Source organism: Myiozetetes cayanensis, unplaced genomic scaffold (genome assembly GCF_022539395.1).
Source record: "Myiozetetes cayanensis isolate MyiCay16 unplaced genomic scaffold, myiCay2020 scf1, whole genome shotgun sequence".
Taxonomy (NCBI): Eukaryota; Metazoa; Chordata; class Aves; order Passeriformes; family Tyrannidae; genus Myiozetetes; species Myiozetetes cayanensis.
The window spans coordinates 64,501,125-64,516,618 of NW_026086604.1; the positions used below are offsets into that span (position 1 = coordinate 64,501,125).

The 15,494-nt window shown below is 37.4% G+C and overlaps 1 protein-coding gene across 4 annotated transcripts in view; it reads left to right on the forward strand.

Annotated features, from left to right (window-relative positions):
• Window positions 1–15,494, forward strand: part of MOCOS (molybdenum cofactor sulfurase) — a 214,560-nt gene that overhangs the window by 147,868 nt on the left and 51,198 nt on the right. For all 4 annotated transcript variants that reach the window (XR_007630146.1, XR_007630147.1, XM_050326370.1 and 1 more), the window contains exon 6: window positions 14,372–14,571. Coding sequence is in view for 2 of the 4 variants with exons in the window: in XM_050326370.1 (XP_050182327.1) it covers window positions 14,372–14,571 (200 nt within the window). In the remaining 2 variants the exon portion in view is untranslated. The remainder of the gene's footprint in view (window positions 1–14,371; window positions 14,572–15,494) is intronic.

A 15,494-nucleotide genomic window follows, 5' to 3' on the forward strand; every position in this document is an offset into this window, starting at 1 on the left:
GGAGGTTTGAGCTCCTCTTCCCTCATCTCATGGAACAGATCTTTCTCAATATTGTGTTCCTTGTCCTCCTCGTCCAAGACTGGGAGTGGCGTTCTCCAAAAGAATCTCCATGGCTGTCATTGGCATCCTCTGCTGCAGACAATCCAGGGTCACCCAAGGGGAGATCCTACTTCCTGTGGGATGTGCTCTCTTGGAGCTAGCTGGGCACCCCAGGGCTCTGCTTCTTCTCCTTCAACATGGCCAGGGTGGGGCCCCACAGTGTCATGGTCTTGTCTGGGCATGATGCAGCCCTGCATCACAAAGCCCTGGCAGCTGATCCCAGCAACTGCTCCCATCACAGGTGTTTCATGGCACTAGGCTCTAGCAAAGAGTTCTGATGAAATCCCTGATTTTCTTTAATAATCTGTAAAAGCTGGAGGTTAATAAAAGGGGGAGCATGAGAACAAGAAGGGGGTAAAACTAAGGGTAGAAAATAGCATCTGAGAATTTTATAGATTGGAATTTTTAAATTGAGAGTAGCAATACCAATCCATTACTTGAATAACATTATAGGTGTTTAAAAGCAATATATTTTTATGGCTGTGTTAAGTGGTTTTAAAGATATATTTTGCTCTCCTTTTCATAGATTAGTCTTGTAAATATCTTCCTGTTCATGAAAGCAGAAATTCTCAAAATCTCTCTCTGGGCATTGTGCCATTTTGTGGCGCTAATAGATCATTCTGTACTGACAGGAAGAGTTTTAAATAAATGTCCACTCAACAAGCAGCTGTGTGAAACAGGATGATATGGCCTATGTCTTTGGGTCAAATACTCACTGTCTGTGATGCAAAACTGAAATACAAAAACTAAAGTGCTGAAGTCCAGTGGGGTGCACTTGGTTAGCGTGGAAGAATTTCAAAACACCTTGAAGAGTTGGTCTGCATCTCAGCAGCACATAGGGTATAGAAAGGTGTTCTTACTGGTTACTGCAGGAGGGCTTTACAGCTGTCAAGGATCCTGTTGGCTTTAATAGGCTCTGAATACGTTACTGACTACCCTGGCTAACAAGCAGCTGACGTTAAACCACCTGATGCCCCTTACACATGCCTTCATTTCTTCCCTGCCTATAGATCAAGAGACAAAACCTGGAGGAAAATAACACCAGTGTAGATAAAAAGCAAAAATAGCTGGGCAGTATAGTGATGTGTTTAACTTCTGTCTTATAGAATATTTTCAGATAAAATTACAAACATATACCCAAGTTCAGTGAATATTATTCATAAAGAGCTGTGGAAATGACAGAAAAGAAATAACTGGATAAGGCACGGGAAACAAATTAATCCTCTGTGACAGAGCTCATCATATGTTACAAGAAGATGTGGTATGGATTGACTCAAAGTTTGGTAGTTGCAGAAGAAAATAAAGACTGTGGTTCCTGTCTCTGGCTGTTGAACAAAGTGAGCCTTCACAGTTCAGCTTTTGAAAAATAATCAACACATCTTGTTACCAACACTTCTTGTTATCTACTCTGATAAAGAAGGATCTCAGCTTTTATATTAGATCTCATACTGAACTTGACAGCATCATTCCAATAAAGAAAGGAAAAAGGGAAGAGCTGTAGTGAGTGAGTACCTGTGGCAAGACTCACATTGTCAAGGCCTCAAAAAGAAAGCTTTTTTTGATCGATTGGTCTGACCTTACAGGTGAGTCAAATCTCAGCAGGACCATAAAATTGTAGTGCTTCTGACCATTCAATTTATAGTACCTTCCTTTTTCTTTTACTCTTCTTTATTCAAGACAGGTGAAGTGTTTCAACACTACTTCTACCAATCCTAGAAAATCGTGTGATTCATCCTAACTTCAGGATATTAATCAATTTATTTCTTGCATGTTCAGAGGAAAGAAAGAAGTGCTTGAGCCAACATTTATTTACTTATCTATTTATTCCTCAGCTGTACATAGAGTGTTTTAATCTAACATCTAACTTCAGTTGGCATGTGAGAAAGTAAAACTCTCTGGGACAGTAGAGAGTCTCTCTTGAGAGAAAAATATACTTTTTTCTATTACTTCTCAACACTATGTGGAGGTTGCGATGTCAGAATAGCTAGGGGAAAATTAAAAAAAAGAGACACAATACTGTTAGAAAGACTGGAGACTAAGAGGTATGTCACATAATAAGTCTCTTCATACTCTGGAAAGCATGGTCTTAAGAAGTAGGGGAGAAGGCAAGAAAAAGGAAAATTGCTAACCATTGTAAAAAACCTTCCAGACCAGTTCCAAACCACTGAAGTTTCAGTAGCTTTTTGAAAAACGATGTGCTATGTAGCTGTCAGTACTGCTTTGTCTCTCCTGAGGAGTTCAAGGTGACTGCCTGCCGTGGTTGCAGAAGGCCAGCTCATCCTGCATCTTTCTGACCTTTCTTTGTATTTGTATTGATGCCTTCTCCTTTGAGAAGGATCTCCAGTGAGAGTCATAATGGGTATTGCAACGAAAGGGAAAAGAGTAGAGAAGCCATATCACCATCCGAGATAATGTTATCCGATAACTTCTTCATCTGATCATGGTGTCAACTTTTGGACACCTTAAAATAGAACAATACACTAAGGTTGATGTCCTTTCGTCTCACTGATTTAGTAGAATTTCCCTACTGAAAACTGCTCAGTAAGTTCAAACCATTTATAATAAACGTTGAAGATGTTCTTGAACTCCAAAAATTATTGAGGAGGTTCACGGAAGAATGAAGTGCTAGAGTACTGGAGTACTGAGTACTAGAAAAAGATTTTGCAGATGGGAACCCGCAAAATTGTCGGACTGTTATGGTTCTCATGAAAGGAAACAGGTCTGATTGTTTGCTTATTGCCTTCCTCCATATCCTACCATATCCAAGAAGGCAGAAGAGTTTCAGAGTTTCAGAGAGGTGAATGAAATGCAACCCCACTAGTGTTTGGTACACGCAGCCTTTAAATGCGTTGTCATGCATTTAAATCACACTTCTTAATTATAAAAGTTTTTCTGTTGGGTTTGCCGTCAAATGTTTGAACAGTTTGATTAATCACTGCAGTAGTAATTGGTCTGAAGTTGGATGCTGTTTTGAATTAGGTGTCTTCTGTCTCTTGTGAAGTACTTCAGTAGGGTGATGTAATTCTTGTAGGATCATCATCTAGGTATGTAAGACTACCAGAGGCCTGATCAGGCAAGAAAGGTTGTGTCAGTAGAATAATAGAGAGGTTGAATCAAGAGAAATGTTAGAAGCTGGAGCAGTCTGAAATAGCCATTCTAGTTAGTTCAATTCAGACAAGAATATCTGTTGCACTTAATAAATTAAAAAGACTAAATAGTAGTCTTTGATAGGCTTAAGTCATTTCAACTGCAAAACAGGGCTCCTGACTGCTCAGCTAGAGACTGTAAGCCAAGACAACATTGTCTAAGAGGAGGTCTTGTGTGCCATTGAAGCCACTTTTCAAATCATCTCATATATTGAATTAAGCATCTTTCAGGAAGGGGAAAAAAAAGAAAGAGATGAACGTATTCCATCAACAAGTGTTTGTAACTCAAGGCTAAGGTAGGAAAACAGATTCTTTGCTGCATGTTATGAAATTTGCATATCTCATGTTGCACAGCATCTCTGTGCAGCCAAAGGTTATGCAGCTAAGCTTGTGTCAACTCTCTTTGCCAACAGTACTGCAGACACTCAGTGTCTGTTAGGCATAATGGATGTATATACTGTGAGTAATTTCTGAAGATTTTCTTTTCGTGATGCTTTAAATATGAAGGTCTTTTCATGGTCACACTTTTAATTTACCATGGCAAGACTTCACTTTTCATTGGTGGGGCAGGAATGAAAAAGAAAGGAATAAGGATTATCTATGTATTTATTTCCTTAAATTGCTTTGTTCCCTGAATGTTTCCATTTATCAAATAAAGGCATTCTAGATATCTTTGGCAAATATGCTGCATAAAAGAAAGAAAGAAATTCAGGGAAGATAATAACTAAATAACAAAAAAACACAAGAAGAGCTGTATTTCTGATTTTCCCCTTCATTAGACCTGATAGTGTTCTGTAACATCTTAAAATATGGATCTCATAGAACAATCTGAAGAGCAGTAGCCAATATTACCACTTTAGTAATAATGTGTCAGGATGTGAGAAAAAGTGTTCAAAAAACTGATAGCTCCAAAGAAACCAGGGAAGTAAAACAAATTGTTTTATTGTTACACCTGGTGTCAGAGTAGAGTCTGAAGACCCGTCAAGGGAAGATATAAGTGAATTGGAACCCCCCCACTCCTCATGAGGGTTGTAGCTTTATCCCTATGTGGTGGGAAGGGAACCTCTGCCGTCTTCCCTTCGCTTCATTAGCTGAAAAGGGAATTTTGTGAACAGTGCCTCAAGCTGGACCTTCATTTCTAAAGCCTTGCTATTGTAAAACATAACTGAAATGTAAACAATGGGAGAAAAGGGTTTCTTTTAAACCACTGTTTATGCCTTAACTGCAAAGTCCCTCATTTGACAGAAAAGCAGCAGCCTCTACACTTTTTCCCTCTCTTCTGCAGAGCTTGGGTGTAATGGATTGCCGCAGGAAAAGGCCAAGGCTTCCTAAGTGTGTGCTGCCTTGCTTCCCTTCCCTCACAGTGGCTCCCTCTGAGTTGGTAGCACTCATCCTTCACCGATGCCTTGCTCGCATGAGTGTTTTCTTTTAACCTTGTCTAAGTCTGTCTTCAGAGGCAGTTCCCTAGTTTACTGTAGGTCTTGATTTACAGCATGAGGCAGCGAGTGGTACACATAAGAATTGCTCATGTCTTGAAATACTTCACCTCTTCTGAACTGAATCTGAAGTACAGATTTTGACTGATTTATGGTGTTATAGCTTATTGAAGCTGGTGTAATACCAAGAGTAGTTCTTTTTTCTAATGCACACTACCTATAGTCTTTAAAAGGAAGCAAAAGCTACAGTAAATTACTTCTTAATGTTAATATTTTCTGTCTTAGATTTCTCTTCCTGTCTTCTGTTTAGTAGATCTGCTTACTGAACTTACAGTTGATAAAATACATATCCTGTGCATTCAAAATTACAGATGGTCAGTCTTTATCCACCACACTATCAGATTGCTCACCAGCCCCATGACTCGGAGAGTACACAATCTTCTAGATGCAGTGGGTTTCAGAAGCTCATAGGAAAGAGCAATGTAATGACAACCTGCCAAAAGTTAATTGATGCCATCTAACACTGCAGGACATTCTGCTTATAAAAACTCTGGTGCTGTTTACAGAAGTTTTTGCTGAGTGACCCACGGCAATGGCTATACTTTAAGAAGTACTGGCATCTTACTTTTATTGAACCAGCTATTGAAAAGTGAGTCTGGAACTGTAACATCATTCCTCCAACCTGTGTGCTGAGAGTGTGTAACACTGTGCCAAAGTAGCCACTTTTTGCTTTCAGTTTACCCTTTTACTATCTGTGAAACGGTGTGTGTGTTCACATATCTCACAAACTCACCGATGAACTTCAAGAGATCTGAGCCTTCCACGTCCAGTCAGAAAAGACAGCCACAAGAGGGAAGGTGTGTCAGTGGATCACCTTTTGGTCCTCGCAGAAACAGTGACTGAAGTAAAGCACGGTTAATGCTGTGACCTGAGGGAAGGGTTGATAAAAATCTTAGTAGAAAAATTAAAGATTATCAGGGATAATTAAAGAATCAGAGATTCCTGAAATGTTAGCTATAGGTCTCTTTTGTGGTGTTATTATACATAATTATTAAAATAATTGGCATGGCTGAAAAGCCTGGGACAAGTCTTAGTATGATTCAATTTAGCATGAGATCCTAGAATCCAGAGCACTTTTCAATACTGACTTCATGTTCCCTTATGATTAAGGCATCACATAAAGGAAATTTCAAGGCAGTTTTTAGAATTCATTGTAGCTGTTTTATTACCTCCATTTCATAAATGACACCATTCCTTCCATGGTAGTATTATAGTAACAATACCAGAGGAGACCTAGTCTGATAACGCAAAACAAATGACAAAACATCCTTTCAGGCTATCAGAAAATTATGAATGTCAATAAATACAAAATTTCACTAAGGAAAATATTGTTATTTTAATAATAATGGATAGAAATTATTTTACTGACTTCCTGTATTCCTGAATGTTACAGATAGAGAATAGAAAAATTGAGGGATTTTTTTTCTTTATTCCATCAGCAGTCAGCACCATGCTTTAGAAGTTGTCCTTGGAAACATTTCTTTTAGTGTATTGTGATTCTTGGTTTGATTAAATGAACTTATGGTATTTTCTGTATTGTTGTGATGGGAAAGTTCTGTGGTTGCTTAGATAGAGTGGGATGCAAAGGCTACACAAGAGCAGACACGGAGTATCCCCACTGCTTCATACACTGGCAGCAACAGCCTTGGTTCAGAGATTGTCAGAGAAAAAGAGGAAAGGTGTCCAACCAAAATTATGTGTCAGGGAAAATCTGTACTGCAAGTTGATATGCTGCCTTGGGCACCAAAGTGTTTCACTGACAGAGAGATTCCAGAAATGTTATGTTGAAAGTTTTACTACTAAAAAAAACCTGTAGGGAAGTAGAGTCGAGCCAATGGATATTGAGGTGTGAGTTCTGGGCACAGCATTAGCCATTCTTCTTTACCTAATCCAGGCACAGTAAGCTTTGAAGCAGAGCAAAGCTTTAGATTGGGATCTCTCATCTTAGAGAGAAAAAGAAAGAAGCTGTCTGGGTTTTCAGAATATTTTAAAAAATTCTCTTGGTGCTGAGAAAGAGATTTCCTCCTACAAAAAAACCATTTGGATTTATTTTTATATTCAGCTTATTTTTAGTGCAAGTTTTTTGTATCCATTGGTCTGCAGCTTCCCTTAGGGGAAGACAAAAACAAACAACCCACAAAACTGTGGAGACATTAGAAAGTCATGAGATCATGAAGTAGCACAGGTGGCTGGGTCCTACAGAAAAGTTATTTGAGGGAAAAATTCTACTTAACTGCAGGCCTGATGATAGTGTCAGTCTCTGGCTGAGGAGAAGATAACAAAGGTTTTCCTCCAGCTATTTTGCAGTGGTTAGAAAGTTGTTGCTGAGTCGAGTAAGTTAGTAAGAAAGTAAATAAATAAATAATTGTTCATGCAAAGTTAGACCTGAATTAGTCTTACTGACTTGAAAACAAGACTTACTGCCTCATCTTACGTAGCTTTAAGACAGAGTTTTATGCTCTGCTTTACATTAGCAGACTAGTTGTTGAGAGTTAAAAGTGTCAGGAAAAAAGCAGTATTAAAGCTTTCACATGCTGACTTCAAGGAATTGTGCATAGCAGGCTCCATTAAACAAAGGACAGAGACAATTTGATAATAAAGCAGAAAAAAAGCCTGTGTGTAACTTTCAGGTTCCTAACAGCTTCCAGGAGAATTCATGTGATTTTATAGTACAGGCTTCTCTTGCATTTTGTCCTTAAGATGACAGAATCATAAGCAGAAGTTATTCTACCAGACTGAGAAAAACCTTGGGAGATAAAGCCTTTAGAGGTAAAATGTGAGTATCACATAAATACATACTTTCAGGGATGAATCTGTTGTTCTCACAGAATCCTCTGTGGGCTCACTCCAGAGGTTCAGTTTGAATGCTGCTTCCACAAGTTGTGCAAAGCACTCTGCCTTTTTAAGAAGGACTCCCCAGTCATCTTTTATGTTGCTGGTTTTGTGGTTTGAAAAGTCATCCTGAAATTATTACCTCTGCTGAGAGTATGGCTTAGGCACATGGAAGGAAAAAAAGGATAGACAGATATACGTACCATCCCCTTGCTCAAAAGAGAAATCTCATAATAACAAACAGTAAGTTAAATTTATCTTACCCAGAGCTATTTGAATTCTTAGATAGCTATTTGTCTAACAAGCAGTTAACTGAAATTGAATTGTACCTGTAATTAAGATATTTATATTAAAAGTGAGTCCGACAGCTGGCATATACAATGTCCCTGCTCTTATGCTACACCCAATAAATTTAAAAAAAAAAAAAAAAAAAAAAAAAGGCAAAGTGTTCCTCATTATAATGTCTGAAAATCAGGAGCTGCTTCTTTCAGAATGTGCTGCTGATTTTATTCAGAACAAAGAGTTCAAACTCACTCACTGTGTGAAAACAGAGCTTGAATTAGCTGCTCTAAAGAAGTAGGAGATGGGGCATCAAAGAGCCTTCTGTTCATTAAGATAAACACTGACTATGTGTTTCATGTTTGGTTTCAGCATAACATTCTGAATAGAGGATTAAGCAGTTGCTTCCCACAGTCTTAAACTATTGAGATGGTGTGGAAGAACGAGGAGAATAAAAGGATTTAAGCTATTATGCAAAGAATTAGTGTTGAGAGAGTAAAAGGTCCCCCCTATTAGCCATTGAATTCTGCATGGATTTAGTAGTACTGAGAGTGTAACATGGCTATCTGTTTTGGACACACAGAAGGTACATAATTAGGTTGCAGGAGCCCATCTGAAGTTTCAGCTTGGACACTGATCTTGTGAGATGGATTCTTGCCAGTTCATTATGTATTTTCAAACAAAACTATGTACTTTTCAGAAAAAAAAAATCATAGCTTCATAACTGAAATCTTCTTTTTATGTAATTCTATTAGTTACATCTTAACTTTAGAAAGAAACATGCATGGCAAGGTATAATTTTTTTGCAAGTACCAATGACATCTGGGGACACAGATTTTAGACTTTTTGCTCACACGTGCAGTCACATCAGCTGAAGAAAGGGTCATGGTCCACCCCACTTTGTGTTCCCCAAACCAATGTTTATGATGTGTGTTTTACAGATCAAGTTGATTGGACTGGTCGTGTGAGTCAGAATGAACAAGGGGTTTGCAATCTGTTCATGCCTTACGCGTGTTCTATGAGTGTAGATGATGGATATTTTTATCAGTTGGCTGATAAGCCATTTACAGTGTTTTATTTTGAGTTTTAATGAATGAAATTTTATAATGACGATACTGCAATGCTATGACATCAGAAGAGCTTTTTTTCTGTTGACTCTAAGGATATGTTAATGTATTAATTTCAATGCTAAAATTCCATGAGGTGTTCTTAAATCCTTAGTTCTGTTTAAAAGTAATGTTTAATTGCTGTTAGCCTACATGTAAGCTCATTTTCATGTGGTTTTGTTTATATTTTGTTTATTTCATGGTAATTTACATTAGAAATTACATTTTTTTTTTCATATATTTTTTCCTCTAGACATCTGCTACTCCTACTCTGGGAAAAAGCAGTAGCAAGATTTGGTCTGACTTAGGACAGCTGTTCTCATAATTTAGGAGGGTAAAACCCACCAGGAATGCGTATATTTAGTATTTTTATTGATGAATGTAGGAGCAAAAGATGAGTGATGAATGTTTTTTTATCAAGTTGATTACATTTTCTTCTCATTATTTGCTCTTCTTGTATTCTATTTATAACATTTCAGGGTTGCCCTTTGAGGGTGGGAGTTTGGATCATCTTATGAATATTTCATTTTTATGTTTGCAATGTTTCATTCAAAACAGGCTTGCTAAAAAATAGCAATGCTTAGAATGCATTGTTTAAAGTGGTTTTAAGCCAAAGTTTTCACATTTGCAAAGGAAATACATGAAGCTACGATTTCCAAGTTCATCCTCAAGAGGTATTCTTTTTTGGGGGGGAATAACATTGACAGATTTCAGTCACAGACATGCAGTTCTATGCATAAAAGAACACCAAGAAAAGCTCAGAAATGAGTCTTAATGTACACTTCTTGGAGGAAGTGAAGGAAGGACTCCAAATGTTTGGCAGGAGTTCCAGGTTCCATGGCTTCATTAGCACATTGACTCACAGGTCTCACAGTGAGTTGTCTTGTTTGAGATCTACTAGAAGGTGGCTACATCTTGGTTTCACTTCCTGCTGATTGGTTTGCTGAGATTCCAGCTCATCATTTCTCTGCCTCATTGCTTTCTGTTAGCTGATATTGAAAAATAGTGAATCAGATTGATCTTTTTCTTATTCAAATGTATACATGAATTTTGATTTACTGGAGTGACAGAGAATTTGTTCATTTAAACCTCGATTTCTGTGTTTTTTTCACAGCAAGTTGGAACCATGACTGTATGTTTGATTTATGACTCTCTTCTTTCTTATCTCCAGTATTTAATTTTTCATAATAAGAGAGATAAAAATGTATTTGAATGCAGATCACTGAGGTTTCTGAGTACAGTATGAAAACCTTAAGCATCAGAGCTTTCATTCTAGAGGCTCAATTTCAGTCTCAGCTTTATCTTAATCTCTCTATCCAAAATCTTTTATAGATGTTGACATATGCCTATTTGTCTACAGTTCTTTCAGGAAGAACTAGGTTTTGAACATTTGGGCTGCTGAAATCCTGGTTCTTTCAGAGAGGAGATGATATGCCATTACATGTTTACCATTTACATAATGCAAAAGCAACTCACATGCAAAACTAACTCAAAGGCATTTTTTACTGAATACTTATTGGACATCTGTATATCTCATTCTTCACTGATTATAGAGATAATGCAAATACAAGGAGTTATCATCAGGCAAGCCAAGCAGTGGATTCACAATACCATTATGACAATTGTGCATAGTTTAAATGCACATAGTTTGCACCCTGTTGTAAATGTGACATTGCTTACCCTTCTCTTCCAGATGGCTGAAGTGTCCTGTTGTCTCAGTGGATAGGTGTATGCACACAAGCAATTCCTATGGAAGATCTGACATTGTAAATTTATCTGTGGGTTAGCCAGTGCACTAGCGCTCTGAATTTTCCATAGAACAGTATTACTTTCCATAACAATATACAAACTGAGGTATAGGATGGGATTGGAGGTCTGAGATGGTACTAACCTGTCAGGATGCTGTAGTGTGCAAACATTCATCAGCAACAGGAGGTCTAACAGCATCTCCACAGGTTTGCTAGAATACTTTGGCAGGGAGTACAAGTATACAGAAGTACAAGTTTTCTTTGTCAATCTCTTCTGCTTGAAAACTTTGTCACTACAAGAATATATGGCATTTATTGTGGCAACAAACGGTGTAGAAAAACTTGGTGCTTTTGGGAAGAAGAATTATTTAAATAATCATGTCTGGCTTAATGTAATGTCAAAACATACACATGGGGAAAAATTAATAAGGGGCATATTAATCCACAGAAATGCAGGAGTTTCCCTTTTAACAGAGAAGTCCTTACACTTGTGCCATGGGAAAAAGTAAGTCATTAATGAGTCCAGATTGTGGACTGTGAGAATTCTTTGTGCTGAATGTGTACCTATACATATAACACACATAAATACAGTGAATGGTATTAGAAGGACTTCATCTGGTGTAATTTAGAAATCACATTAATTCTGATCCAAATTACAGAATACATAAATTGTTCTTAATTTTAAAATAATTTTTAGGAGCAACTACAGGCAATTCACTGTAACAAAACAGTGCAGTGATAAGGAATAAAATCCATAAACTGAGAGGGCATCAGGGCACTTGAGTCCTTCTCAGCACCTTCTCAAGGTGACATAACAATGATTTTTGCAAACTGTAAATCTTTCAAAAGGCTTAAGATGTGCTACTACTTTATCCCCAAACAGGTAGCTAGGGAAGAGTCTCAAAGTGCTCAGAGTTACGGAATTGTTCATAAAACCTGAGTTCTGTACAGAGAGAAGATAAATTGCAGGAATACAATAAGCTAATAAGTGCCAAGTAAAACGTAATAAAGAAAATCACTTTCTCATTTAACTTAGGCTCAGTCAAGAAATGAGTTTTAATTTTTCACGCCAAATATGGGACTAGATGCAATAATGCAAGTCCTTAGATCATGTTAGAGACCAAAGGTTTATTCTGCGTTTTATTTTCTCTTCCTCAGATTCTTTTCCCTAGAAGGGAGAGGGAGATGATGTAAGTGCTGGATTTATGCAGGACATAGTATGAATAATTTTGTTGAATAAAATAAAAAGAAATCATGGATATTTTCTAAATATAACCCTTTTTCATCAGAACAAACTCCATATTGTTGAGAGTTGTTCCACAAGGGTTTCTGTGACATCAAACCTAATCACAACCTATTCTGCTACTTAAAAATATGGGACCCTGGCAACATAGCTTCCTCTCTCCAATCGCAGAGCAGAAAAGCAACTACAGGCTATTGCATCTGAATTTGTCAGAATAAATAATTAAAAGACTCATCAGCTTCTCACTAATGAACAAGGAAATGTGATTAAGCAACTTTAAAGGGGAATAGCTGAAAACAATATAGAAATGACAGCAGGATGATTGCTCTGAATGAGTGACTGAAATTTCTGAAAAAGAGATTTCTTCAGCAAGGCACAAGGACAGTAGTTTAATCTTCCGTTAAAAGATTCCTGACAATTTGGAAAAGCTCTGAACCAGGAGATTATAGACGTCTCAGAAGCTGACAAGGCAGTGACTTCTCTTAATACAGCTACTTTCTGGCAAATGCTCAGAAATAACTTTTTTGTGTGTGTGGTTTTAGTTTTCCTTTTTACTGTTTCAAGACTCTTAACTTCTACCAAACAGTGACTAGGCAATCTTTTATTCTCAAAGACTCTGAAAATACAAATCATCTTTCAGACCAAAATGTTCTAGAGATGCTTGCCAAGTTTACTGTGGTTAACATCTAGAAATTGTACTGATTAGCTTCTGGCATGGTTCCTTGCAAATGCTTTGCATATTAGTGTCTCATTAAATATCTTATTCCTCTTTATTTAGCACCAAACAGGTGCTTCCACCTTATATCTAATCTGTTTCTATGCTTTTACTGTGTGTTCTCCTAGCTTATCCAAAGGAGATAGCACATAATACAGAAACTCAAAGAAAAGTAAAATAACAGACATTGGTGCAATTCTTCTGTATGTCTGGAGAAAGATTTTTTTTTTTCCTTTATAATAATGGCCAGTCTTCGCGAGTGAAGATCCGGGGAAGGTCTTTCCACCTTCCAGCCTGTGCATTGGATTTTTTAGGTGAGACACAGTGTGCGCGGAACTGAGCCCACCCTTTAATCCTAAGGTTCATCTGCCAGGGCCAAGCGAGCTTGGACGGTGGCAGTGAGGTCCTCAGGACGTAGGTGGGTTGCCTTTAAGGGCTAACGAGCCCCACCTGCCCAGGAGTGTCCCTGACCGGGAATCGAACCTGGGCCTTGGTGGTGACAGCGCCGCGCCTTAACCACTAGACCACCAGGGGCTCCTTTTCCTTTATACGCATTCATAAATGACATGGTCTTTTTATGAATAAAGGCACAAAAGTCAACACTATCAGACTGTAGAAGTTTTCAGATACTCAGATATAGAAGTGTTATGCACAAAAGTAATTGTAAGATTCAAGGTTTAAAAAGAAAAAAAGTAAAACAAAATGTCAAACATCTTTTTAGTTACAGAAATGCTCATGTGCCTCAAATATGATACTCAGCACACAGAAAATACTCTGGGTCTAAAACCCAGGCAGAAAAAGTGCTGTTCTGCTTCAAGAGGTCTTTGAGGAAATGTTTCTGTGTTTTGGTTTCTTTTCTACATGATGTAGGCTTACCATAATGCAGTTCATAATGGGCATAATAGAAGCCACTTCAATAGGGACATCTAGCAAAGACACAACCTCTCCTCAGAGAGCAGAGATGTCAGGAATTCTTTGCAATTCTCTTTTCCAAACTATTCAGTGTAGGATAAAACAAACAAACAAACAAACAAAAAAAAAACCCGAAAACATGGTTGGGGGGGAACCCTACAGGTTTCCTCTTTATGCTTTTTCCAGGCCAAGTTCTGTGAAAATTTCTCTGCAAAGTTTCTCTTGAGCAACTAGATTGCATGGGTATAGTCAATGAAGCATTTACAATGTCCGTTTTCTTCTACAAAAAATACAGTCTTGAAAGAATAATTCTTCATTATTCAAGTAAATTCCTTGTAGAATGACATTTTTACTTTGTCATTACATTTAGAATGTTATTATTTTATCTTAGACTTAGCAGTTTGCTTTCTGTGCTGTGTTAGGATTGATGTCTACTTCCCATGATCTCCAGAGTTAGGTCTGGAGAAAAACTAGCTTTTCAATTCATTTGTGCCAGAATATCTGAGTTTTAAGTATAGACTGGAACTAAAAATCTTGTAGCTAATGTGAATTCATTTCACTGTAACTTTAGCTTTCTACAGTAGATTAATTACAGATAAATCCTTGGTGCAACAGTACTTCTGAAACTTCTATATGAGGAAGGAAACATTTGCAAATTGTATAAGCATTTAAAGAAACACAAAATTACCAATTTCATGCTTATTACCTTGCAGTGTTGCAATTCTGAAAAATCATCCTATTTTTACGTTGCCATAAGAATAATGCATCTGACGTACGTGCACTTTTCTTTTGTAGGTGGAATGGAGAAAATAAAAGAGCATACCTTTGCATTAGCTCACTACACCTATACTGTGCTTTCTAACTTAAAATATGCCAATGGGGCTCCTGTAGTTCGTATTTACAGTGATACAGATTTCAGCAGTCCTGATGTCCAGGGTCCGATCATTAATTTTAATGTGCTTGATGAAAACGGAGAAGTACTCGGCTTTTCACAGGTATGTTTTTCTCTTGTTTTAACTTGATTGTTATGGTTGTATTTTAAGCATATTCACAATATTTTTCTTTATCCTAAAAGAAATATTTTATTCATAGTACTCCCTTCTGAGGTTTTGGTTTTGTTTCTTCATAGTTATGCACCATATATATACACCATTTTTACAGTAGAAATAAAATCCAATAAATGGTGCTAGCACAATAAAAAGTACATAATAGCCAACAGCAATATCTTACAGATTTAATACTCCACAAGTAGGAAGTTTGGAAGTGGGCTGTTTTAACAGGATATATTGACTAGGCAGTTTGATTTCTTGTTGGCTTCCTTCTCCTGAGTACTCAAAATTGGGAATTGAAGACCAAGTCTGGAATAGCTGATAAAGAGACTGCCTTGGAGATTTGACATACAAGTGAAATCATATCTCAGAATATTGCAGTCACCAATGAAAGAGGAGTTCTCTTTTCCCTTCAGTTCTAATAATTGCATTCTTGTAATATTCCGGAGGAAGCATGAAATAAAATTAAATGATCAGTGTAAAGAGTGAAATTTAAGCTCAAAAAATCCTTAAATGCTGTCTTTCTCAGCAGCTTTTTCTAGCCTTTATCCATCAAGTATACCAAGTACCTTTGAGATGAAACTTCATTAAACCTTTCTCCCTTCAGTAGAGAGGTAGTGGTGTATGACCATAATTGTGTGTGTACGGCTGTGCACCATGAAGGCAGTGGGTCATGTAGGGTGGAGTAGCTCACTTGCTCATCAGCAGAAGTCAGAAAAACCACAGAGCTCTAGTTTTGCTTAATTCTTCTTTTCTTTTCATTGGCTGATGATTGAATAAGCCCACAAGTCAAGTTCAAGCATATGGCTTTGATTTTTTAAAAGCTGTCTATAACTGAATAACTGCCAATAACATCTGTCTCTGCCAGT